A 27,997-nucleotide genomic window follows, 5' to 3' on the forward strand; every position below is an offset into this window, starting at 1 on the left:
CATAAAATTGCCCCTAATGTGTAGGGAGTGGGTGAGGAAAGTGGGATAACAGAACTTCTGTGAATGGGTGGACAAAAACGCTGGAAAAACTCAGCAAATGAGGCAATATCTATGGAGCGAAGGAAATGGGTGACGTTTCGGGTCGAGACCCTTCTTCAGATTGATGTCGGGGGAGGAGACACGAAAAAGAAAGGAAGAGGCGGAGACAGTAGGCTGTGGGAGAGCTGGGAATGGAAGGGGAAGGAGGGAGAAAGCAAGGACTACCTGAAATTAGAGAAGCCAATGTTCATAACGCTGGGGTGTAAACTTCCCAAGCAAATACGAGGTGCTGCCCTCCAATATGCGGTGGGCCTCACTCTGGCCATGGAGGAGGCCCAGGACAGAAAGGTCAGATTCAGAATGGGAGGGGCAGTTGAAGTGTTGAGCCACCAGGAGATCAAGTTGGTTATTTCAAACTGAGTGGAGGTGTTGTGCAAAGCGATCACCGAGCCCGCGCTTGGTCTCACCGAGGCTGATCAAACGCTGAATAATCCACCCACATTTTTGTTTAGAAGTGGAAAGGAATAATAGAAATTACATTCATTGCAACATGTAAAAAGAGTTGACATACCATATTATAATTTTGTTGCATGTCATTGTGCTATATATCATGTCTTGATTGGTGAATATGTTAAGTTTGTGACTTTATTTGAAGCAGAAATAATATGCTTCATTGAGCATAATTCCGACTGGTAACTACACACTTCGTCCAAGCACATTATCGAACGCGTCATGCAAGCCATCTTAAATGACCACCTAAACTGCCATTTGGCAACTTAAAAAGCTGCCAAGGTTACCCGACTGTCATAGGCCTTTCTTACATATGCTGTCACAACGCACTGTAGCCTCTAAACAACCCTTCAGTAATTTTCCTTGCCCTCCATTTCAGAAAGATTGTGTTTTAATCCGATAACTCGACACTAGCACTGGCAATAAATAAATAAAAAGCGCAGCTTTCCAGCCCCTTATCTCATTGGCCACACTTGGCTGCAAATCGGTGTCAATCTGGTGGACCATCTTCCTCTAGTTGTGGGGGTGGGGGATTAGGAGGGTCCTCACAAGTGGAACAGCCTAGTCATCTAAATCTGGCCCTGCTCTCAACCCATTCTCTTGCTGTCTCTCCACAACATTTGATGCCCCTATGGGCCTGTCCCACTTCGGCAATTTTTCAGGCGACTGCCGGTGACAGTTATGTTGCCGGCAGTCGCCTGAAAAACCAGCAACTGGAACGGCAACTGTCAGAGTGGAACACACACACACACACACACATCGCTTCTTTCACCAGCCCGTTATACAGGCGGGAGACAGGGCAAGCGGGGGGAGCGCTGTCTGAGTGAAATTCACACGGTGTAAAGCCAAGGTGATACTGTGATGAACAGGAAGGTTGACGATATAATAAAGACAGCTAAAGCACAGTGTACGTTAAGTCCTTTCAAATAGGAGGGAGGGGTGATATGGGGGGAGAAGGGGGAGACGGAGTGGGATGAAGGAGTGGAGACAACTTTTAAAAAGCCAGAGATACATGACTGTGAATCTCGGCTGACATTTAACATTACTGGGCGGTTATCCTTGGTTCTGTTTAAGTTTTTTTTTCACAATGAGCCAATGAAATTCACCGGTCAGCACCGGCTACAACCTACTAGAACCTCAAAGAACCTTCGACCTCCTGGCGACCCACGAGGACCTCCTGGCGACCCACCTACGGCACGAGAATTCTCGCTACTCTCCATGGAAAATTTGTGGCGACCATAATGAGGCTGCTACTAGTTCCCTGAATGTGGGAACGCCTCACGACCATGAAGGTGATTCCCCGGCAACCACCCGCGAACATGTGGCGACCATGTGGTGACTGCATAGTCTCCTGCAGTCATTTAAAAGGTCGCCTAAGAGGGACAGGCCCATAACTAACCAATAACCTTTCAAACTCCACTTTAAAAGTACCCAATTACTCCACAGCCATCTTTGGCAATTAATTCTACTGATTCACCGCCCTCTAATGAAATTCCTCCTTATTTCCCTTCTATAGAAATGTCCTTTTATTTTGAGGCTGTACCACTAGTGGAAACATCTTCTCCCCATCCAACCTATCCAGGCCTTGCACTCTTTGGTAAGTTTCAAGGAGGACCTGCCTCATCCTTCTAAACTCCAGTGAGTACAGGCCAAGAGCCTTCAAATGCTTTGGTTCCTGGTTTCTAGACAATTAACATAACCATAACACAATTGTGGATATTAAGCTATAAGTCCTACATCTGTCCCAGAAGCAACACCTTAAACTGATTATCTAGTCATCATCAGGTATCATCACAAAAGCTGTTCATGAATAATCCTCAGTCTGAAGAAGGATCTCGACCCGAAACGTCACCCATTCCTTCCCTCCAGAGATGCTGCCTGTCCTGCTGTGTTACTCCAACATTTTGTGTTTATCTTCAATCAGCATCTGCAGTTCCTTCCTTCACATAGAATAATCTTGTAAGCAACTTGATTGTTATGTTTGCTGCATTCAAGCAGTCACAATATGGAACTTCCTGAGATTGTTTAAGTCACTAAGGAAGAGCAAATCCTTTTTTTCCATCTGTTTATTTCAGTTGAAAAAAATCTTGTGCATGATTTTTAACTAAGAACATGTCAATAATGATTTAAAAAAATCATAAGAAGGTGAAGTTAATGTCAGCAATGATATAACATATAACCATATAACAATTACAGCACGGAAACAGGCCATCTCGGCCCTACAAGTCTATGCCGAACAATATATTAAAAATATTAAAGTATTAAAGTATTATTTTAATTCAATTAAAGTATTATTTTATTTAGTTTGAAATCTTATTGTGGAAACAGAGGTACTGCTCCTTGAGAAAAGTAGTGACAATTTTAACAAAAATCAATTGCACCATTTTTGACCTGCACTATTTCTTAACTGAGTTAAGAAACACAACACACAAACACAACACATAGTTAAATCCCACATCAAGCATGCCTTGTTACTGCTGTAAGTAATGTGGAATAATTTTATATCAATAATTTGTAAATAATTACCTACAAGTCATTGCATTTCTCTGGAGAAATTAACCTGCTCTTATGATGAGACGTTGCTCTAGTTCTGATTGCAAATTATATATATATATTTATATTTAAATAAACTGAGCAAACATAATGTGTTTATTGTACAATAGACATATGCCTCAACCCTCTAATTGACAATGTTGTTGGTAGACACACCAACTTGACAATATCTTGTCAACTTGACATACCTCAGTGCCCACAGGGCAGATTAACCTATTTTGTATCACAATTTTTTTGCTATTTTGGTTGTGGGCAGGTTGCTTAAAATTAAATATTCCCGACACACTTTGCCACTTCATTTTATATGCTGTACCATTACGGAAAGTATGGATGAGTCTAAGAAAATGGTGAGTTCACAGGGAGGCCCCAATGGCTGGGATCCAGAAATTAGACATGGGCCTAAAAATTAGATCTGGTGCGGTTACCACAGGATCAATTAAACTTACAGGATAGGAATGGCCCCTTTCAGCCCACTCCATTCATGCCAACCATGATACCTACCTCTGCAAACCCCATTTACTTCTATTGGGCCTTGATCTGTCTGTCCTCTCTGGAGCTAAGTACCTCTATCCAAGTGCCTTTATCCAAATGTCATTTACCTGTCTCTATCACCTCCTCTTGCAGTTAGAAACATAGAAACATAGAAAATAGGTGCAGGAGTAGGCCATTCGGCCCTTCAAGCCTGCACCACCATTCAATATGATCATGGCTGATCATCCAACTCAGTATCCCATACCTGCCTTCTCTCCATACCCCCTGATCCCCTTAGCCACAAGGGCCACATCTAACTCCCTCTTAAATATAGCCAATTAACTGGCCTCAACTACATTCTGTGGCAGAGATTTCCACAGATTCGCAACTCTCTGTGTGAAAAATGTTTTTCTCATCTCAGTCCTACAAGGCTTCCCCTTTATCCTTAAACTGTGACTCCTTGTTCTGGACTTCCCCAACATCGGGAACAATGTCCCTGCATCTAGCCTGTCCAACCCCTTAAGAATTTTGTAAGTTTCTATAAGATCCCCCCTCAATCCTCTAAATTCTAGCGAGTACAAGCCGAGTCTATCCAGTCTTTATTCATATGAAAGTCCTGACATCCCAGGAATCAGTCTGGCGAACCCTCTCTGAACTTCCTCTATGGCAAGAATGTCTTTCCTCAGACCAAAACTGTACGCAATACTACAGGTGTGGTCTCACCAAGACCCTGTACAACTGCAGTAGAACCTCCCTGCTCCGATACTCAAATCCTTTTGCTATGAATGCTAACATACCATTCGCTTTCATTCCAGTTCATTCCAGATAACCACCGCTTGAAACAATTATGTTTCAGATCACTTTTAAATGTTTTCCCTCTCACCATAAACCTACGGCAGTTCTAGATACCCCTCTCCTGTAAAAAAAAACGGACTTTCTATTCTATTTATGTTGCTTATCTACATTAATAAAAGTCTGATCTTGACTACTTCCTGTTGTTCTGTATATTGATTTTAGAAAAAACACTGCCACTTATGGCTGTGATTTATGGCCATCTTACTCAGAGACCTCCTCCACTGCGCAGGACAAGACAATCTTTCCTATTGATTAAAAATAAAAGAGCTATTAATGTTTAAAGAATGTTGAGATTATCTCTCCTGAAGGCCACGCCCCTTCCGGAGGGACTATAAAACCCGGAAATGTTGAGTGCCTCAGTCAGTCACTGCAAGATGGGGAAAGCGAGAGGATCACGTCTCTCAGTCTGAGCTGTGAATAATACTGAACACGCATCTATTAAACTGTGAGTGTGGTTTTACTGAACTTGAGTGCTCTTAATGTGGTTTGAAAATGAAAATGTGTTTGGTTTGAACAGAAGCACAGCAAATGGTTGGTAGTTTAAGAAGAAACTGCAGATGCTGGAAAATCGAAGGTAGACAAAGGTGATGGTGAGAATCTCTCTTGTGTCAATCACGCCATGAAGGCCATGCCCCTTCCGGTGGGAGGGGGGAGGGATTATAATACCCGGAAGTGTGGGTGTAGCTCAGTCTCTGCAAGATGGGGGAGGGAGAGGTCATGACTGTCTGAGCAATGAATCCACTGAACACACTGAATGTCTACTGAATTGTTAGTGTGGTGTTTATGTGATGTTTTGTGTGGTTTTATGGTGGTTATATGGTGGTTTCACCCTGCTTGAAATGGCATGAAACTGCATTTGAATGTGGCGGCCTTGCACCCTGCATGAAATGGTATGAAACTGAATTTGGTGGCCTTGCACCCTGCTTGAAATGATATGAAACTGCACTTGAATTTAGTGGCCTTGCACCCTGCTTGAAGTGGTATGAAACTGCACTTGAATTTGGTGGTCTTGCACCCTGCTTCAAGTGGTCGGAAACTGCACTTGAATTTGGTGGCCTTGCACCCTGCTTGAAGTGGTGTGAAACTGCACTTGAATTTGGTGGTCTTCCACCCTGCTTGACATGGCATGAATCTGCACTTGAATTAGATGGCCTTGCACCCTGCTTGAATGGCATGAAACTGCACATTGAATTTGGTGACCTTGCACCCTGCTTAAAATGGCATGAATCTGCACTTGAATTTGGTGGCCTTTCACCCTGCTTGAAATGGCATGAAACTGCACTTGAATTTTGTGGCCTTGCACCCTGCTTGAAGTGGCATGAAACTGCACTTGAGTTTTGTGGCCTTGCACCCTGCTTGAAGTTGCATGAAACTGCACTTGAGTTTGGTGGCCTTGCACCCTGCTTGAAGTGGTAGCAAACTGCACTTGAATTTGGTGGCCCTGCACCCTGCTTGAAGTGGTATGAAACTGCACTTTAATTTGGTGGCCTTGCACCCTGCTTGAAGTGGTAGGAAACTGCATTTGAACTGAGTGACCTTACACCCTGCTTGAAATGGAATTTCATGGAATAGCCATGAGTCAACAGCCAGCCCACCAGTGGTGAGTGAGCTAGTCAACAGCCAGCCCACCAGTGGTGAGTGAGCTGCCAGCACATCAGGCTTGAGTGACTGAGCTGCCAACACAAGAATCCTTTTGGCCCACAATGTCCATACTCGCCATCTGGAAACCAGTCCCTTCAGCCCACAACACACATACTAGCGCTCCAGAACCACCCACCCCCACCCCACTGGCCACCAATATTGGAATTGGTGGAGAGGTTGAATATTGCGTTGGGGGACCAGCCCTCCCGTGTGAACATGGGACCCACCCATCGGGTCCCACTTAGTCAAGCAATTTTATAAATCTCCATCGGATCGCCTCTCAGCTTCCAACATCCCAGTGACAATAACCAAACCTATCTCATCTATTATTATAACTACAACCGTAACTGTACTCCATATCTCCAAGTTTGCGGATGACACTAAGCTGGGGGGCAGTGTTAGGTGTGAGGAGGATGCTAGGAGACTGCAAGGTGACTTGGATAGGCTGGGTGAGTGGGCAAATGTTTGGCAGATGCAGTTTAATGTGGATAAATGTGAGGTTATCCATTTTGGTGGCAAAAACGGGAACAGATTATTATCTAAACGGTGGCCGATTGGGAAAGGGGGAGATACAGCGAGACCTGGGTGTCATGGTACACCAGTCATTGAAGGTAGGCATGCAGGTGCAGCAGGCAGTAAAGAAAGCGAATGGTATGTTGGCTTTCATAGCAAGAGGATTTGGGTATAGGAGCAGGGAGGTTCTACTGCAGTTGTACAGGGTCTTGGTGAGACCACACCTGGAGTATTGCGTGCAGTTTTGGTCTCCAAATCTGAGGAAGGACATTATTGCCATAGAGGGAGTGCAGAGAAGGTTCACCAGACTGATTCCTGGGATGTCAGGACTGTCTTATGAAGAAAGACTGGATAGACTTGGTTTATACTCTCTAGAATTTAGGAGATTGAGAGGGGATCTTATAGAAACTTACAAAATTCTTAAGGGGTTGGACAGGCTAGATGCAGGAAGATTGTTCCCGATGTTGGGGAAGTCCAGGACAAGGGGTCACAGCTTAAGGATAAGGCGGAAATCCTTTAAAACCGAGATGAGGAGAACTTTTTTCACACAGAGAGTGGTGAATCTCTGGAACTCTCTGCCACAGAGGGTAGTTGAGGCCAGTTCATTGGCTATATTTAAGAGGGAGTTAGATGTGGCCCTTGTGGCCAAGGGGATCAGAGGTATGGAGAGAAGGCAGGTACGGGATACTGAGTTGGATGATCAGCCATGATCATATTAAATGGCGGTGCAGGCTCGAAGGGCCGAATGGCCTACTCCTGCACCTAATTTCTATGTTTCTATGTTTCTATGTACACAAGTGCAACCTGACCAACCCATACTCAATGCCTCAGCCTATAAAGACAACCATACCAAATAAACTTAAGAAGGGCTCCAACCAGAAACGTCACATACAGTATCCATGTTCACCAGAGATGCTGCCTGACCTGCTGAGTTACTCCAGCATTTTGTGTACTTTTGTGTAAATCAACTTCCGCAGTTCCTCGTTTCTATGTACCAAATACTACCTTCACTATCTTATCCATCCATGACATCACTTTCTGTGAGCTATATAGTTGCACCCTAGGTCCATCTGAACATCAATGCTTCTTAGTCCCTGCCATTTCATCTATATGTCCAAACACAATTTAATTTCTCAAAAGGCATTTTAAGGTAGAGAGGGTCAGGTGAGTCTTGGATTAGAGCTAGAGATTGATTAAGTTGAGAGGGGCAAAATTTAAAGGAGATGTGCGGGGACATTTTTATGCAGAGGGTGATGGGTGCCTGTAATGTGCAGTCATTGATGGTAATGAAAATAGGCACATGGACATGCAGGGAATGGAGGGATATGGATTATGTGCAGAAAGATGAGATTAGTTTATCTAGGCATTATGTTCGGCACAGACAATGAGGGCTGAAAGGCCTGTTCCTGTGCTGTACTCTTCTATGTTCTATGTTCTATTAAAGACTTGGCCGTTAGACATCATAAGCTTGGCAGTGTTGGTTTCACGGGCTTGAGGAACAAGTTATGAAAAGCAACAAAACTAAAGTTTGTTTCCTTTTTGCAAGCTGTGGCTACTGCTCTTAGAGACCCCCTACAAATACTGCTACTGCACACGAAGCAGCACCATTACACTATTCCAAGGTAATGAGCAATGTAAACATGTTGTCCTTGACAACATTCGAACAAAGAGCAGCATGGGGAACGGTCACTGTTATGCATCTGCTGCAGAAAATGCATCATTGCAAACATTAGAAATGCTTTGGTGAAAATCCAAAGTAGGGTGATTAGTCCTGAAAATTATGGTATTCAGGTTCCACAATGGAGAAAATTATTTTATGTGAAACAATTCAGAAGTATGGAGGACTTAAGGTCAAGGCTGCTTTATCAAAGGGAGCTGGGGGAATGCTTTGTTCTGTTTCATGGAGACATGGCTCATCCCCAGCTCCTTAGAGTCAGCCGTCCAGCCTGAAGGTTTCTCCATCCATCGTATGAACCAAAGACAGGCAGCTGGGAAAAGGAGAGGCGGGGGCATCTGCCTCATGGCAACTCTTCGTGGTACTCAGACGTTGCAGTTCTGTCTAACTCCTGCTCTCCGCACCTCGAACATCTAGTGGTGAAGTGCCACCCCATCTACCTCCTGAGGGAACTCACCTCCATCATCCAGACTGCGGTCTACATCTCACCACAGGCAGACATCCGTCTAGCACTGGAGGAACTACACGCCATGGTCAATAAGCACCTGTCAACATACCCTGAAGCCTTTACTACCAAAGCCGGGGAATTCAATAAAGCCAACCTGAAAAATCACTCCCGAACTACCAGCAACACGTCTCCTGCAGCACCAGAGTATTAAACATAATTGACCACTGATATACAACTATCAGAGATGCCTATCGCTCCATCGCTCACCTTCACTTCGGGAAATCTGACCATTCAGCCATGCTGCTTGTTCCTGCATACAGGCAGCAACTGAAGAGCGCACCCCCAGAGGTGAGGACTGCACAGAGCTGGTCAGGGGATGCAGAGGAACAACTACGAGACAGCTTGGAATCAGAAGGCTGGGCAATGTTCAAGGACTCGGTAATGGACCCGAATGAAACATAGAAACATAGTAAAAAGGTGCAGGAGGAGGCCATTCAGCCCTTCAAGCCAGCACCGCCATTCATTGTGATCATGACTGATCGTCCGCAATCAATAACCCGTGCCTGCCTTCTCCCCATATCCCTTGATTCCACTAGCCCCTATCGAGCTCGATCTAACTCTCTCTTAAATCCATCCAGTGATTTGGCCACCGCTGCCTTCTGTGGCAGGGAATTCCACAAATTAACAACTCTCTGGGTGTAAAAGTTTTTTCTCACCTCAGTCTTAAATGACCTCCCCTTTATTCTAAGACTGTGGTCCCTGGTTCTGGACACGCCCAACATTTCTCCTGCATCTAGCTTGTCCAGTCCTTTTATAATTTTATATGTTTCTATAAGACCGCCATCATCCTTCTAAACTCCAGTTAATACAAGCCTAGTCTTTTCAATCTTTCCTCATGTGACAGTCCCACAATCCTAGGGATCAATCTCGTAAACCTACGCTGCACTGCCTCAATCACAAGGATGTCTTTCCTCAAATTAGGAGACCAAAACTGTACACAATACTCCAGATGTGGTCTTACCAGAGCCCTATACAACCGCAGAAGAACCTCTCTACTGTGGTGAATACACCACACTCATTACAGACTTCATACGGACTGTGTTCCTACAAAAACAATCTGAGTGTTTCCTAACCAGAAGCCTTGGATGAACCAGAAGATCCACATCCTTCTGAGGACCAGATCCCAGGCATTCAGGTCTGGTGACGCAGAGGTCTGTAAGAAGTTGACAAGGCCATGAAAAAGACCAGGAGGGACTTTCGCTCCAAGCTGGAGGATGAGGCGAATGTTCGGGCAACTGTGGCAAGGCTTGAATGCCATCACCTCTGACAAGGCAAAATCAGGAGGCAGCTCAAGCAACAATGAAGCATCACTCCCTGACATCCTCAATGTGTTCTACGCATGCTTTGATAGGGAGAACACTGATGTGCATTCCTGAGCCCCCATGCACCCTGATGGTATTAGTCACAGTCACAGAGGCTGACATCAGAAGATCCTTCAGTGGGGTGAACCCTCGGAAAGCGTTTGGACCTGATGGTATACCTGGTCGAGTTCTCAAAACCTGTGTAGACAAACTGTCTGGAGTTTTTGCAGACAATTTCAACCTCTCATTACTGAGGTCTGAGGTTCCCACCTGCTTCAAGAGTATGGATTTCATTATTCTATCTGGGACATATGGCAATAAAACTCTCTTGACTTGACTTGACATTCAAATTTATAGGTTTTCTGTTAATTATTATCAGTTCTTCTGTCAGCTGTAATTTATTTTAATTTCCAGTTCAGTTCTTGTTTCTTATGGCCAATTGCCAAGTAAATTTCTTCAGATTGGCAGGTTAACTATTTTACTTTGGATTGCTGATATATTATTTGGAACCTATCATTAAAATGTAGCTTCACAGTAATGTTACATGAGTACAAACATAGTGTTTCAGGGAAGACACTGGAATATATTTTGGATGGTGCAATAAAGACCCTATGACATTATTCGGAAGTCCAACCCAGAAATAGTAACAATACTATAACTGAGAGCTCAAAAATGCAGAAGAATAAATAAAACAAATCTCCCCATTACCTAGAGGGACAAGCCTGCTTGGTACATTAAATTGTGGATGTAATCAGGAGATCACTAGAATTCTTAATAAAATAATTCCTACCAGACATTTAATTAAAACATTTCCCGACAGTAATCAATAGTCAGTTGGGAACTTGAATTATTGAATCAAAGTTGAGCTATAGTTCACATAGCAGCTGGATTTAATAAATAAAACAAAAAGCTTATTGGTCGAATTGGAAAAATATTGCCTTGTAATTCACATTTACTGATGAGGAATTTGAAAGTACGGTTCACAGAGCAAGGCGTAGAGCACATATTAATTCACAAGTATCGGGTTTTGTATAATGCAGGACATCTACACCACTGGTTATTTAGCCACTGAACATGTAACACTTCAGTCAGATATAAAAGGGAATAAACCCACTAAGTGAAAGAACATCCCAGAGTACTTAAGGAAGTAGCTCCAGAAATAGTGGATGCATTAGTAATAATCTTTCAAAACTCTTTAGATTCTGGATTAGTTCCTGAAGATTGGCGGGTAGCAAACGTAACCCCACTTTTTAAGAAGGGAGGGAGGGAGGGAGAGAGAAAATGGGGAATTACAGACCAGTTAGTCTAACATCGGTAGTGGGGAAACTGCTAGAGTCAGTTATTAAAGATGGGATAGCAGCACATTTGGAAAGTGGTGAAATCATTGGACAAAGTCAGCATGGATTTACGAAAGGTAAATCATGTCTGACGAATCTTATAGAATTTTTCGAGGATGTAACTAGTAGCGTGGATAGGGGAGAACCAGTGGATGTGGTGTATTTGGACTTCCAGAAGGCTTTTGACAAGGTCCCACATAAGAGATTAGTATACAAACTTAAAGCACAAGGCATTGGGGGTTCAGTATTGATGTGGATAGAGAACTGGCTGGCAAACAGGAAGCAAAGAGTAGGAGTAAACGGGTCCTTTTCACAATGACAGGCAGTGACTAGTGGGGTACCGCAAGGCTCAGTGCTGGGACCCCAGCTATTTACAATGTATATTAATGATCTGGATGAGGGAATTGAAGGCAATATCTCCAAGTTTGCGGATGACACTAAGCTGGGGGGCAGTGTTAGCTGTGAGGAGGATGCTAGGAGACTGCAAGGTGACTTGGATAGGCTGGGTGAGTGGGCAAATGTTTGGCAGATGCAGTATAATGTGGATAAATGTGAGGTTATCCATTTTGGTGGCAAAACGGGAAAGCAGACTATTATCTAAATGGTGGCCGATTGGGAAAGGGGGAGATGCAGCGAGACCTGGGTGTCATGGTACACCAGTCATTGAAGGTAGGCATGCAGGTGCAGCAGGCAGTAAAGAAAGCGAATGGTATGTTAGCTTTCATTGCAAAAGGATTTGAGTATAGGAGCAGGGAGGTTCTACTGCAGTTGTACAGGGTCTTGGTGAGACCACACCTGGAGTATTGTGTACAGTTTTGGTCTCCAAATCTGAGGAAGGACATTATTGCCATAGAGGGAGTGCAGAGACAGTTCACCAGACTGATTCCTGGGATGTCAGGACCGTCTTATGAAGAAAGACTGGATAGACTTGGTTTATACTCTCTAGAATTTAGAAGATTGAGAGGGGATCTTATAGAAACTTACAAAATTCTTAAGGGGTTGGACAGGCTAGATGCAGGAAGATTGTTCCCGATGTTAGGGAAGTCCAGGACAAGGGGTCACAGCTTAAGGATAAGGTGGAAATCCTTTAAAACCGAGATGAGAAGACGTTTTTTTCACACAGAGAGTGGTGAATCTCTGGAACTCTCTGCCACAGAGGGTAGTTGAGGCCAGTTCATTGGCTATATTTAAGAGGGAGTTAGATGTGGCCCTTGTGGCTAAGGGGATCAGGGGGTATGGAGAGAAGGCAGGTACGGGATACTGAGTTGGATGATCAGCCATGATCATATTGAATGGCGGTGCAGGCTCGAAGGGCTGAATGGCCTACTCCTGCACCTAATTTCTATGTTTCTATGTTTCAAGATACAACAGAAAGTTTTAAGGCTAAATTGAAAGAAAAAGAAAAATGAAAAAGCTGTGACTGGAAATCTGACGGAAAAATGTAAAATTATCTGACAAAGGGTTCTTCAACTTAAACTATTGTCTTTTTTATTTACTGCAGACCTACTGAATATTTACAATATCTTTTATTTTTGTGAATAAGATTTCAGGGAGACAGTGATGGAAAGTAAGAGTAGAACTACAGAACACAGAGGAGAGAAGGATGAGGGATCCATCTATGACAGCAGAGGGGAAAACAGTTTTATAAAAAGAGAGGATATCTCAGATGTCCTAGAGTGGAAAGATTCATCATGCAAACAGGTACAGCGGAGACTACGAAATATTGAGTTGGGGATGGCGCCTTTGCCAGAGACAGGATGGGAAGAGGTGTAGTCCAGATAACTGTGGGAGCTAGTTGGTATATACTGTAGCAGGGGGTTTATATTGGATACATGCAACAGATATGCACCTGATGCTGTAAAATTGACAAATTGTGGAGGCATGTGTAGGAAGGAACTGCAGATGTTGGTTTACACCGAAGATAGATACAAAATGCTGGAGTATCTCATTGGGTCAGGCAGTATCTCTGGAGAGAAGGAATAGGTGACATTTGAGTTGAGATCCTTTTTCAAATTTCTCCAGTCTGAAGAAGGGTCTCGACCCAAAATGTCACTGATTCCTTTTCTCCAGAAATGCTGCCTGTCCCACTGAGTTACTCCAGCATTTTGTGTCAGTCCCTAGACCGTGGAGTGAATCAGCATGCAACTACGATTTCTGCCAGAGGCGCACAATGCCAAAATTAATCCCTAGCCATAGGTTCACATATCTGAATATGAGTTCTACAGCAGCCAACTAACACTATTAACATCCTGCGGCCTGGTCGCTGTTATTAATTTTACCGGGTTGTTTCAAACAATCCTACAATGGATTTGTGATTTCCATTGTGGTTTCAAGTTTTAATAATCTGCCGAAATCATTGTGACAAGTGCTGAAGGACATTGTTGCTGAATTAAAGGGTTCTGCGTAAACCAGTGGCTCATGGACATGGGTGTAATAAAAAATAATTATCCTTGGAGTATAACATGGCTGGAAGGAGAGATAACATTGTGTACCACATGCTGCCTTGAAAGAGAGGACCGGCTGGGGAGAAAGGAAGAAGGGGTCTCAGCACTCTATAATGTTTCAGGAATAGTGTGCTGCAAATTTCTGGCCTTATTTTGTTTTTTTGTCAAAGCAGAACTTGAACTATAATAAAATAGTTACCCATTTTCAGTTACTCAGACCTTGCTAGTTCCTCCTTCAGTTTTACTTGATTAGTTTGATTCTGTGTCTACATGGCACCGGATATTCAGAGCAGGGAAAACTCATGCACACAGTTGGAACATGCTTGCATTTTGCTTCTTGGAAGCTATTCCGATTAAACCATTTATTTGGAATTCATTGTTATCTTATTTTACAAGCAGCACCTGTTGACAGTGTCCTGCCAGGTTGTCTAATTACATCTGGAGATACTGTTCAAAATAATATATTCAAATAACACGTTGAAATGAAAGCGCAAATTGTTTATTTGTTTGCAGGATGCATATGGCACAATTAACACTACATTTTTAATTTATTCTATAGATGCCCCGAAAAAAGCACGACTTTCTCCACAGAAATCTGTCTTTTAAATATATATTTTTAAAAAGAATACAAAGTGTTGGACTAACTCAGAAGGTCAGGGGTATCTGGAGATCATGGATAGGTGGCATTTAGGGTCAGGGCCCTTGTTCAGACTGAACCTGGTGGGGGAGGGGGAGAAAGCTGGAATAGATGAAGAGCAGGACAAAGTATGGGAAGTGATAGGTGGATAAAGGTGATGGAGGAAGGAGGAAGTTGATGGGCATGAAGCCAAGAGATTAAAAGATAAATGGTGTGATGTAAGGATGGAAGAAGCGTGAATTGTGCAGCAAGAGGAACAAGTGTAGGTTGGAGAGGTGGGGAGAAATAGGTGCATGTCCAGCTGGGGCACATGGAAGAGAGGGGTAAAGAAAGAAAGGGTGGGGGGAGGAGTGGGAGGTTTTAAGTTCTCTTTTAAATGTTTTTACTTTATCGAGAAATGAATGAAGGACAGGACTTGCAATCAATAGCTCAGTTGATAAACATCCAAGTCCTCTACAAGAGTCTTGTATTTTTGTCAATTTCAATGTTTCGATTATGCTTTTGGTCACACTTTCCACCCTGCTCTTTTCCTTTATTTTTGTTTTCTTTATCTTTATCTCAGGTCTCCATCTCAGGAGGCAGATTACGGACTAACATTACAAGGGCACAGACCTCCACTGCTTCCACTGCTATCATGAATGCACTTGATCCTTCCCTTTTTCTTGGAAAGAAGATTTGGCGTCCATCATACCTTTATAATGATGACATTTTCTGCACTGCAACTGAGGTGTAATCTTTTCTCTTGATTCCATTATTTTCCCGCTATCATAATGGGGTTAGCAGTCATTATAGCAGGAATCCCAGCAGAAGGGGTTTACAACCAATTTGTTCCATTGTGTGCAATTTTGTTCTCGCCACATCTTCCCAAATCAGAACAAGGGTATTTTTCTTGCCCCCAATCTCCACCTAACTAGCCGACACATCATTCAATTACCTTTCATCAGGCATGGAAATCGCTGTCAAAATATGGGGGGGATACAATTTCTTGGCAGGCGTGCACACATGCACGCGCGCGCATTCGCACATATGCAAGGTTTCGGCGTGGGCCCTATGGCCGGTAACATCGGCAACTGACCTGGTTGGTGACCGACTCCAAAATCCGGCAACAGCAGCTTCCTCTGCCCCGAATCACGGGGGCTTCAACATCGGGAGCCTCGATCGCCTCGACACAGCAATTTGACAGCGGGATGGTGGAAGATCCTGAGGTCGATTTTAAACTGCGCCGGGCTGGGCGATGAAAAGCCCCACGAACAGGCCAATTGAAGCTCCGCTCTGCTCTTTGCTCCACCAGGACGTCTCCCTCCTCCAATCAGTGCGCTCTATCCTCAGTCCCACCCCCCTACTTCCCACACATCCCTCCTCCCATCATCACGCTGAAACATCATGGCCCCCCCCCCCCCCCCATTGCCTGCTGACCTAAGTCTCTCTTGGCGCCCTTGATCATCAGTCCCACCCCCACTGTTTCGCGGAAAGCAGAGATTTATAACAGCTTTTTTTTTCCACGGATTTTTAAAATCCGGATTACAAAAAATGTGGGGGATCGTCCCCCACCTCTCAAAATAGGGAGGGGGGGGGGGGGGACGTACCCCCCCCCCCCCCCTGCCTTTCATGATTTCCAGTGTCTCCAGTGTGATGCCATCACCATACATATCTTCTCCTCCCAAGTCAGGTCAAGTCAAATCAAGTCAAGTTTATTTGTCACATACACATACAAGATGTGCAGTGAAATGAAAAGTGGCAATGCTTGCGCATTGTGCAAAAAAACTATAAAACAGAATTGAACTGAATCACATATTCACATATTACATATTTGTGGGAGGAAAAAAAGGTAAAACCAGCAATTTTAAAAAGACCCCATACAACAGTAAATTGGTACAGTAAAACTAGTCCCTGGTGAGATAGGAGTTTACAGTCCTAATGACCTCTGGGAAGAAACTCCTTCTCATCCTCTCCATTTTCACAGCATGGCCATAGTAGCTGGAACAGTCCGTTGCTGGGGTGGAAGGGATCTCCCATGATCTTGTTAGCTCTGGAGTTGCACCTTCTGATGTATAGTTCCTGCAGGGGGGCGAGTGTAGTTCATATAGTGTGTTCGGCTGAACGCACTACTCTCTGCAGAACCTTCTTGTCCTGGGCAGAGCAGTTCCCTTCTCCTTTTTAAAAATTATCTTCCTCTATTTCCATCTTCCTCAGACGGAAACAAACCAATTAATTCCCTTTCACAGCCGGTACAACCACCACTTCTGCCATTTGATATCTTCTCTATCAGACTATGTGAAATGACCAGTCTATATTATTTTCTCTGCCTTATTTAGTGTGGCACAGTGGTGCAGTGGTAAAGCTGCTGCCTCACAGTGCCAGAGATCCAGGTTTGATCCTAACTATGGATGATGTCTGTGCAGCGTTTGCATGTTGCTCGTGACTGCGTGGGTTTTATCCAGGTGCTCCGATTTCCTCCCACTGACATGCTTGTTTGTGGGTTTAATGGCTTCTGTAAATTGCCCCTAGTGTAATGATAGAACTAGTGTACAGGGATTGCTGTACGGTGCGAACTCGGTGGGCCGAAGGGCCTGCTTCCATGTTATATCTCTAAACTAAATTAAACTAAAAATACCCCTTCTCAGCTACTTAAAAGGTTTGATTGTTATCTTTCCCTCGGTTTAATGAATGGTTATTTACAGAAAAGTTTATTATATGCCTTGACTTGGATTTTGACCTTGGATTCTGCCTGACTTGCTGAGTATTTGCCAATTTAATCAATATTCTGCTTTTTTTTCTTTTTTCCAAATGGTTGACTCGCATCCCTACCTCCCACTCCCTACTCCCCCCCCACCCCCCACACCCGAGAATCTATCTGACAAAATTTAACCCATTCATTTAACCATTCCTCATCCATTTTGAGACTTTGGCTTCCTCCTCAAATCTTGCCTTGTCATTTGTATGGTTATAATATAATCAGGTCATGTCACAGTTTAATATATATTGTAAATGGTTTAAGTCATCAGCATTAAACCCTGTGACTCCCCATTAGTGACAGCGCACCAACCTGAAAATTACCCCTTTCTCCTGACACTGCTTTCTGCTGTTAGTCAATCCTTCATCCATGCCGATGTACTCATAATGAGCTTTGAACTAGTAGTGATATTTTATGTGGCAACTTGTCAAATCCCTTTTGGAAATCCAACTACAATCACCCTTAATCCATTCTCGAAAAACTCTAAGTTTGTCAAAATAACATTGACTCCAGTCAACTGTATAATTGTTTTCTAAATATCCTGCCTCTTTTTCCTAAATTGTGGATTTCAGGAACAATACCTAGGCCTTCTAGGGATTGTAATTGTCAATGAAACCAGTATTCATGCAAACCAGTAAAAATGCATTCAAATTTTCCACTAATGTGGAAGGTTATTCTGAAAACTAAAGAGGGTCTCTGGGTGTCATGTGAAAAGGATTGACACAAAATATTCACTTAAACCCTTAACACAGCCTGTGCACTAAACATGTACCGCACACCCTGTTGCTTATTTTTTGTCAAAAGGCTAACAAACTACGATGTTCTGAAAAATTCACGTTTAACCCTTATCCAGGAGAACACTTTGTCTGTGTGCACATTAATATTAATTAAGAACATTTGTAATATCCAGTATTTTGCCCAGCAAAACTGAACCAGCAGTTTTCTTGACAGCAGAAAAAAGACATGGACTGTGTGTACCAGCAACGTGAGTGGAATTGCTAAAGCAACCAAGTTATTGTTGAGTATTTTAATTTTAAGTCATTGTAATTCTTCATGCCACTCTCATTTTAGCTTTTCTTTTCCCAGACCACAACACCTTTTCATTGAGGTTCAAAATAAGTTTGTTAACAACAGCTCATTTTTTGACAAATCATGTCATAAACATTCAGACTGAACATTTGAGGTCTGAATCTTCAAATCATGCATTTGCTTAAACATTTGCATCTAGTCTCTTTCTTTCCCTTTTTTACTTGGGGCAGCACAGTGGCGCAATGGTAGAGTTGCACTCTTACAGTGCTGGAGACCTGGGTTCAATCCTGACTATGGGTGCTGTCTATATGGAGTTTGTCCATTCTCCCTGTGACTGCATGCATTTTATCCGGGTACTCCAGTTTCCCTCCATACTCCAAAGATGTACAGGTTTGTAGATAAATTGGCTTTGTTAGTTGTAAAATTGTCCCTAATGTATGTAGATAAATGTATGGTGTGATCACTGGTCACGCAGAATCTGTTGATCGAAGGGCCTGTTTCCGTGCTGTGTCTCTAAAATAAATTTGCCTCATTTTCACTCTCTCTCTCACTCACCTTGGCGATGCAAGAAAACTATCTACAACATTTACAGAACCATTAAGGATGCCAAGCGGGAATTCTGGGCCAAGCTGAAGTCTCGAAGCAATGACACAGACACCCATAGATTGCGGCAAGGCTTGCATGCTATAATAGACAATAGACAATAGGTGCAGGAGTAGGTCATTCGGCCCTTCGAGCCAGCACCACCATTCATTGTGATCACGGCTGATCATCCACATTCAGTACCCCGTTCCTGCTTTCTCACCATATCCCCTGACTCCGCTATCTTTAAGAGCTCTATCTAACTCTCTGTTGAAAGCATTCAGAGAATTAGCCTCCACTGCCTTCTGAGGCAGAAAATTCCACAGATTCATAACACTCTGGGTAAAAATGTTTTTCCTCGTCTCCGTTCTAAATGGCCTACCTCTTATTCTTTAACTGTGGCCCCTGATTCTGGACTCCCCCAACATTGGGAACAAGTTTCTTGCCTCTAGTCTGTCCAATCCCTTATTATATGTTTCAATCTTTTATGTTTCAATAAGATTCCCTCTCATCCTAAATTCCAGAATATACAAGCCCAGCCACACCATTCTATCAACATATGACAGTCCTTCCTCAAATTTGGAGACCAAAACTGCACACAGTTATCCAGGTGTGGTCTCACTAGGGCCCTGTACAACTGCAGAAGGACCTCATTGCTCCTATACTCAACTCCTCTTGTTATGAAGGCCAACATCCCATTAGCTTTCTTCACTGCCTGCTGTACCTGTATGCTTATTTTCATTGAGTGATGAACAAGAACCCCAGATCTCTTTGTATTTCCCCTTTTCCCAATTTGACACCATTCAGATAATAATCGGCCTTCCTGATTTTACCAGCAATTTTACCAGCATTTTACCTCCATCTGCCATACCTTCCCACTCACCCAACCTGTCCAAGTCACCCTGCATCCTCATAGCATCCTCCTCACAGTTCACACTGCCACCCAGTTTTGTGTCATCTGCAGATTTACTGATGTTACTTTGAATTCCATCATCTAAATCATTGATATATATTGTAAATAGCTGCGGTCCCAGCATCGAGCCTTGCGGTATCCTAGCAGTCACTGCCTGCCATTCTGACATGGATCCGTTAATCCCTACTCTTTGTTTTCTGACTGCCAACCAATTTTCTATCCATGTCAGTACCCTACCACCAATACCATGTGCCCTAATTTTGCCCACTAATCTCCTTTGTAGGACCTTATCAAATGCTTTCTGAAAGTCCAGGTAGACTGCATCCACTGGCTCTCTCTTGTCCATTTTCCTAGTTACATCCTCAAAAAATTCTCGAAGATTAGTCAAACATGATTTCCCCTTTGTAAATCCATGCTGACTTGGATCCTGTTATCGCTTACCAAATGTGCCCCTATTTCATATTTTATAATTGACTCCTGCATCTTCCCCACTAACGATGCAGGCTAACTGGTCTACAAATCCCTGTTTTCTCTCTCCCACCTTTCTTAAAATGTGGGATAACATTAGCTACCCTCCAATCCACAGGAACTGATCCTGAATCTATAGGACATTGGAAAATGATCACCAATGTGTCCACGGTTTCTAGAGCCACTTAAGTACCCTGGGATGCAGACCATCAGGCCCTGGGGATTTATCAGCCTTCAGTCCCATCAGTCTACCTTATACCATTTCCTGCCTAATGTGAATTTCCTTCAGTTCCTCCATCACTCTAGATCCTCTGGCCACTAGTACACCAGGGAAGTTGTTTGTGTCTTTGTTTAACTGTAATACTGACACTTCCGATTTTCCCCTCTCCCTCACAAATTGTAGTTTAAAACTTATCATATTGAGCAACAAAGCAAATGCTGGCAATATCAATAGCAACAGCCGGTCCCTCCCTAATAAGATATATGCATTATATGCCCACTCTGAACAGTAGGTCTGTGAAGGAACATCAACTGCAGGTGTGCTTGCACCAAAAGTCACCACAGCAGGCAGTAAGCAATTGGTCTGGATGGAGTCCCTGGCTGTGTCTTGAGTCTGCTGGGATTCCTGCTGAAATTGTTAATATTTAGGCAATGGCAGCCCACCTGTGCACTTGACTCACCAATGGAATGAAAGTTCTGGACAGGTGCTGGAAATTGTGAGTAATATGGAGGAGTTCACTGGTTAGCATGGGCATGATGACGGGTCTTTCAACGCTGTATGACCCTGGGGTTTTATGCCTCTATCTTCTTGAATAAAGCCGGCTCAATCATGGTTAACGTGGTCTTACGCAGTGCAGGACTTCTGGTTCTAAGTGTCACCAAATGACAGAACATGACTTAGTTAGCCTTCCTTATGGAAATGCTGGAAAGAATTGGCTTATTGGCTTATTGCTCTCTAGGGCTTTGAATGCTTCTCAATGTCTCTGATATTCAGATATATTCAGGAACTTTTCAGATTCAACTTAATTTTCAAAAAACATTTATTAACAATTTTGTACAGTTAAATTAAAAAAGTATCTGAAATTAACCTTGTTCTCTCATGGCAGTTTTCCTCCATTTAAGTGAAATTAGATTCTGAAGTCATAGTCTACAATAACTCATATCCCGTTCAAAGGTTCTTTGGCACAACTGCTAAGAAGTTACAGGAAGCTCTTCCTATCTAGTTGGATTCATGAATTGCAACAATAGAGCAGATTTCAAATATCGCACAGACCAAAAAAGTCTCTAGAATTTCAGGATATTCACAAATTTCCAGAGAATTTTCAGCCTGTGATGTTCCAAGTTCACCAATGGTACCTAACGGTTAGAGAAAATACCAGCAGTATTACCATATAACCATATAACCATATAACAATTACAGCACGGAAACAGGCCATCTCGACCCTTCTAGTCCGTGCTGAACACGTATTCTCCCCTAGTCCCATATACCTGCACTCAGACCATAACCCTCCATTCCTTTCCCATCCATATAACTATCCAATTTATTTTTAAATGATAAAAACGAACCTGCCTCTACCACCTTCACTGGAAGCTCATTTCACACAGCCACCACTCTCTGAGTAAAGAAGTTCCCCCTTATGTTACCCCTAAACTTCTGTCCCTTAATTCTCAAGTCATGTCCCCTTGTTTGAATCTTCCCTACTCTCAGTGGGAAAAGCTTATCCACATCAACTCTGTCTATCCCTCATCATTTTAAAGACCTCTATCAAGTCCCCCCTTAACCTTCTGCGATCCAAAGAATAAAGCCCTAACTTGTTCAACCTTTCTCTGTAACTAAGTTGCTGAAACCCAGGCAACATTCTAGTAAATCTCCTCTGTACTCTCTCTATCTTGTTGACACCCTTCCTATAATTAGGCGACCAAAATTGTACACCATACTCCAGAATTGGCCTCACCAATGCCTTGTACAATTTTAACATTACATCCCAACTTCTATACTCATTACACAAAACTTCTGCCATTCCGCAAGGTAATCTGAGGATGTCAGCATATTCTCATGAATACGAAAAGTCACAATATCCTTTCAAAACTATTTGATTAATTTTCAACATGGCTGAATGATTGGAGCTGACCACCGTAAATCATTCTGCTTCTCCTTGCTTCAACCTTTACAGCCCACACATATGCACAGGCATTACCTTTTTTCCAATAATTTATAAATAGTTAATTAAAAATATGCATAAATAATGTAAGACATACATAAATTATTTTATTTTCCAAGAAATTAGAATTGTTATTCAATTTAACTGAGTAATATAATTATTTTTATTGCCTGGTGTTCTGAATAAATGAAAATGCTACCCAGTTTGCACAACACATGCCATGACTAATGCTTTGAGGATATACAGTAATTAATCAAAATTAAGTGACCCAAAATGTCTGGCAGTCTCTCGCATTCCAGGATCCTCATTTAAATATCAAAGCAGCAATACATCAATTCTTAAAGCAACCTTTGCAGATCTGTTTACCAAATTGATGCAGGATATGTGCAAGACTCAAACACATATCAATTAACCCAACAGATACAACAGAGAAGTCATGCTTGCTAAATTTCAAACACAAGAGAAATTACCAGTTTTTTGAAATTCAGCTCTGCTATTTTAAGACTTAAACAAGGGCAAAATGCTTGGATGGTTATTGGAAATCAAGTGGTTGGGGTGAAATTTAGATGTACATGGCAAATTAACACTGGCTGGCTGGATGAACCTTGTTGCCTTCCACCACAGAGGAGGACTGGCTGAACTGTGTTGCCTTCCACCACAATGAGGAATGCTGTGGTGGATGTTTGTGTTGAACTCTATTGTGTTCTTTTTTTAAGTGTATCACTGCATGGCAAATAAATCTCACTGTGCCTTCATTGGTGCATGTGACAAATAAATTTGACTTTGACATTGACTTCGACCAAAGGTTGCTCAGGAGGACCTGACAGCTCCTGCTTCAAAATGCTACGACACTGGATGGAACCTTCACAGACGGATCCTGCAGCTACAGAAATAGGCAGATCAATGGCAGATGGTGTTTAATCTGAGCAAGTGTGAGGTGTTGCACTTTGTAAGATCAAATGAAGGGGAATATATACATGGCATGAGCCTTAATAGCATGGATGTGCAGAGGGATCATGGGGATCAACTCTGCTGCTTCCTGAAAGTGGCAACACAAGTAGATAGAGTTGTAAAGAAGGCATATGGTATGCTTGTTTTCATATGTTGAGTCAGGAAATCAGGATGCAGTTTCATAGGACTTTAGTTAGGCTGCATTTGAAGTATTGCATGTAGTTCTGGTCACCCCATCACAGGAAAGATGAGGCTTTGGAAAGGGTGCCAGGAGGCTTACCGGAATGATGCAAGGGTTAGAGAGTGTTAGCTACAGAAAAAGGTTGGAGAGACTTGGATTGTTTTCTCTGGAATGCTGCAGGTTGTGTGGAGACCTGATAGAAGTCTAAAAAATTAAGAGAGTCATAGATAGGACAGACAGTCAGAACGTCTTTTTCCAGGTTTGAAAAATCAAATACTAGAGGGAAGGTGCTTTAAGGTAAAAGGGACAACATTTAAAGGAGATGTGTAGTGCACGTTTCTTACACAGGGGGTTGTGAATGCCTGGAATGTGTGGCTGGGGATGGTGGTGCAGGCAGATATGATAGTGGTGTTTAAAAGGCATTTGGATCGATATATGGATAAACGGAATGGTGGGATATGGATTATATGCAGGTAGATACATGACGGTCTTGGCATCACATCTGAAACAGACATTGTGGACCAAATTTCTTGTGCTGTATTGTTCTATGTAACTAGAAGCCAGAAGTTTATTTTTGATGCCAGCTCAAAGTGCTGCTGGCCTACCTCCCAACACCTGCCTGAGGGTAATTGTTTAGTTTAATTTAGTTTAGTTTATTTATAACATTTGTGCAATTTAAGCTTATGTGTGGGTGAGTTGCAGAATCTTGGGGCAGTTAATGGGATCATGGAGAAGTTACATTATGGGGATAACTAATGGGGACATGGAATTGATCTGCTGGTCTACAAGGCTTTCCTTTATTTTGTATTGAAATATGGCAATTAACCAATTGCATGCTCAGAAATGTGAACAAACCAATATCTCTTGAAGTAGTTGTCCACTTAGAATCTCATGGCGCAGAGAATTTATTTGGCTGCCATATATCACAATGTAAAGTTCTTAGAAGTGATGCTTGGCAACCAATGGTGTTATCAGTGCCGCACTATCACATTAGCTACTCACTGTGTGAGAACCATGTGCCAGTTAGCATTTTGGATTACGAAGATCTAAAGGATTAAATGTCCTTCCTTGCATCAGTTTACACTTCTACTTTAGTGTGTAGTTAGCATGTTATACATTTGTATTCTGTACTCAAGACTCTCACTTCTGAGGTCTGAGGTTCCCACTTGCTTTTTAAGGTCTGAGGGTCCCACCTGGTTTTCAACCTCACACTTCTGAGGTCTGAGGTTCCCCCCTGCTTTAAGAGGGCATCAATAATACCAGTGCGCAAGAAGAGTAAAGTGACGTGCCTCAACGACTATCGACCAGTGGAACCAACATCTGTGGTGATGAAGTGCTTTGAGGGGCTGGTTATGGTGCATATCAACTCGTACCTCAACAAGAAACTCTACCCACGACAGTTTGTATACCGTCACAAAAGGTCAATGGAAGATGTGATCACACTGGCTCTCCACTGTATTGGACCACTTAGACAATAAAAACACTTAAGCCAGGCTGCTGTTTATTGAGTACAGCTCGGCATTCAATACCATCATTCCCTCCAAGCTGCTTACCAAGCTCATGGAACTGGGTCTCTGCGCACCCCTCTGCAATCCTTGACTTCCTCATCCACAGACCACAGTCTGTTTGAATTGGCAGAAACACTTCATCCTCAGTAACAATCAGTACTGGAGTACCTCAAGGCTCTGTGCTCAGACCCCTGCTTTACTCACTCTATATCCATGACTGTGTAGCCGGACATAGTGCAAACTCCATAATCAAGTTCGCTGATGACACCACTGTTGTTGGACGAGTTACAGATGGTGACGAGTTTGAGTATAGAAGTGAGATCAGCCGATTGACCAAATGGTGCCAGCACAACAACCTGGTTCTCAACTTCAGTAAAACCAAGGAACTGACTGTGGACTACGGGAGAGGAAGGATGAGGACACACAACCCTGTTTACTTCAATGGGTCGATGGTGGAGATGGCCAATAACTTCAAATTCCTGGGCATACATATTTCCGAAGACCTTTCCTGGTCCCAGCACACTGATGCAATTATGAAAATGGCACATCAGCACCTCTACTTCCTGAGAAGACTATGGCGATTTGGGATGTCAATGAGGATTCTCTTGAACTTCTACAGGTGCACAGTAGAGAGCATACTGACTGGTTGCATCATGGCCTGGTTCAACAACTTGAACGTCCAGGAACAGAAAAGACTGCAAAAAGTTGTGACCACTGCACAATCCATCCCCAGCTCTGACCTCCCCACCATTGAAAGAATCTATCAAATTCGCTGCCTCAAAAAGGCAGCCAACATCGTCAGACCCACACCATTATTCCTCATTAATCCATACTTATTCAATGTTCTAAATTAATTAATCTGCCCTCGAAAATTCTCTGCAAGAGTATTGCCTCTCTGTCCAACTGCTTTTCATATCCAAATACAAAACATTCTTTTAAAATCTAAATTCAATGCTTACTCCTTCCTAATTCCTTCACACTAAAAGGATTCTCTACTCTGTACTCTGTAATTTTTTTTTAAACTTGTAGTGTTTTATCGGCACAGGTCATATACCTAGAGCTATTAACCAATATATTTATATACCAGTGTTTGATAGAGATATGATTAACTTGACCAACACAACTTTACAACATGTTACCATTTGGCAAATTATACAAGGTTTCATGCATCAGTTTTGAAGCAGGGTGATCAATAGTCATTGCTGATCCTTCACCATCTTCATCCTAAATAATTATATTCATAATTATAAATCCTAACTGATAACTCCAGATGTCGTGGAGTATCATGTTGAAGACATACATGTATCTTGCATTCAATATTTCAGTACACTGAAGAGAGAGGATTGTCATATGTAAGGTTATGTTCTAACACACTGCTCAATTACTGCCCTTGCTCGAAATGGTGGTTGCACCAGAAGTATTGAACTTCCAAATTACTTCACAATTTTGAGCAACATTTACTCAAATTTGTTTAAGCCTTTGTGTTTTGCTTACTTTAACAGAGGCAGGAATTCTGACAATTATTTCCTTTTGAAGTTAGCACTCAAAGTACAATGTTTTCTTAGAAACCTCACAAGCCGTGTGTATGGAGTACTTACTGACTTTTGTTGCCAGGACAGATATATTATACTGGGAAATATCCTCTCTGTCCAGTATGTTATTGGTAGCAATCGTTCCATCAATCTCATCAATGGTGAAGTATCTCTCCTGGTCACTGCTTTTATCAATCGAGTACCTGGATCGTCAATAAAATAAAAATTTGCACATAAGCATTTAATGTGCACCATGGAGTTCAACAGAATTTACATGCATGTTATTTCAACAATTCAGTTAATGTTTGTTTAATATTTTTATTTCAAGTCACTGATCTTGTTGTTGGGAGATAGGGGTGAAAAATTTGTAGAGGGTGGGGAACTGCTCAATTTGCTTATGGATCAGGATGCTTAAACGTTTCAATGGTTTAAGACTGAGATCAATTGATATTTGAAACAGACAATTAAGAGGTATTGTACCTGGTTGGAAAATGGAGGTGATGTTGAAAATTAGCCATGATCTTATTGATGCATGAAGCATCTAGAGGGACTTAATTTTCCTCTCACTTCCTGTTCTTTATGGTTACATGGTACTTAGAACAGTATAGCATAGGAACAGGCCTTCCAGCTCATAATGTCTGTGCTTAACATGATATCAGGTTGAACTAATCTATTCTGCCTGCACAAGATTCTTATCCCTGTATTCCCTGTGCATGCATGTGCCTCTCTAAAAGTCTATTAAATGGTACCAACCGCATCTATCTCCACCACTATACCTGGCAGCGCATTTCAGGCAGCCAATACTCTCTGTGTAAAAAACTTGACCGACTTATCTCCTTTATATTTTGCCCCTCTCATCTTAAAGCTATGCCTGTTAGGCTTTTTCATTTCAATCCTGGGGAAAAGTATTAACTCTCTACCTTATTTATGCCTTCAATAATTTTAAATGTTTCCATTAGGTCTCCTCTTATCCTTTGGCACTCCAGTGAAAACAATTCAAGTTTGTCCACCCTCTCCTAATAGCTAAAACCCTCTAATCCAGACAACATTCTGGTAAACCTCTTCTGCACCCTTTTCAAAGCTTCCATATCCTTTCTGTGAGGATGGTTCTTCTTAAGAAATTACCAAAGACTTGACTTTATTTTTTCACTTTGCATATATATACTAATGTAAATCAGACTGGCAGATTTGGAAATGAACTAAAATGACTCATGATTATCTGTCAACCAAATCATTTCAATTCTTGTCAAAAAAATCATTGTAAAATGATGGCCCTAAATTAGGTGCATTGAATGACAAAAATAGAAGTGGTTAATTTGGCAATGCACACTGATAACACCATTTACATAAGCACCAAACCAGAACACGATAAAAAGCTCAATAACAATTTCAACGAAACATGACAGTACAAGAGCAGTTCCTATTAAAAAACGACATCAATTTAAACAATGGT

The 27,997-nt window shown here is 42.4% G+C and overlaps 1 protein-coding gene across 2 annotated transcripts in view; it reads right to left on the minus strand.

Moving 5' to 3' along the window:
* The window catches only part of LOC129710976 (cadherin-12-like), an 882,389-nt gene that overhangs the window by 91,000 nt on the left and 763,392 nt on the right, over positions 1-27,997 (minus strand). For both annotated transcript variants that reach the window (XM_055658321.1, XM_055658312.1), the window contains one exon: positions 26,611-26,747. In XM_055658321.1, the coding sequence (XP_055514296.1) occupies positions 26,611-26,747 (137 nt within the window). The remainder of the gene's footprint in view (positions 1-26,610; positions 26,748-27,997) is intronic.

This window comes from Leucoraja erinacea, chromosome 2, assembly GCF_028641065.1.
Source record: "Leucoraja erinacea ecotype New England chromosome 2, Leri_hhj_1, whole genome shotgun sequence".
Classification (NCBI taxonomy): Eukaryota; Metazoa; Chordata; class Chondrichthyes; order Rajiformes; family Rajidae; genus Leucoraja; species Leucoraja erinaceus.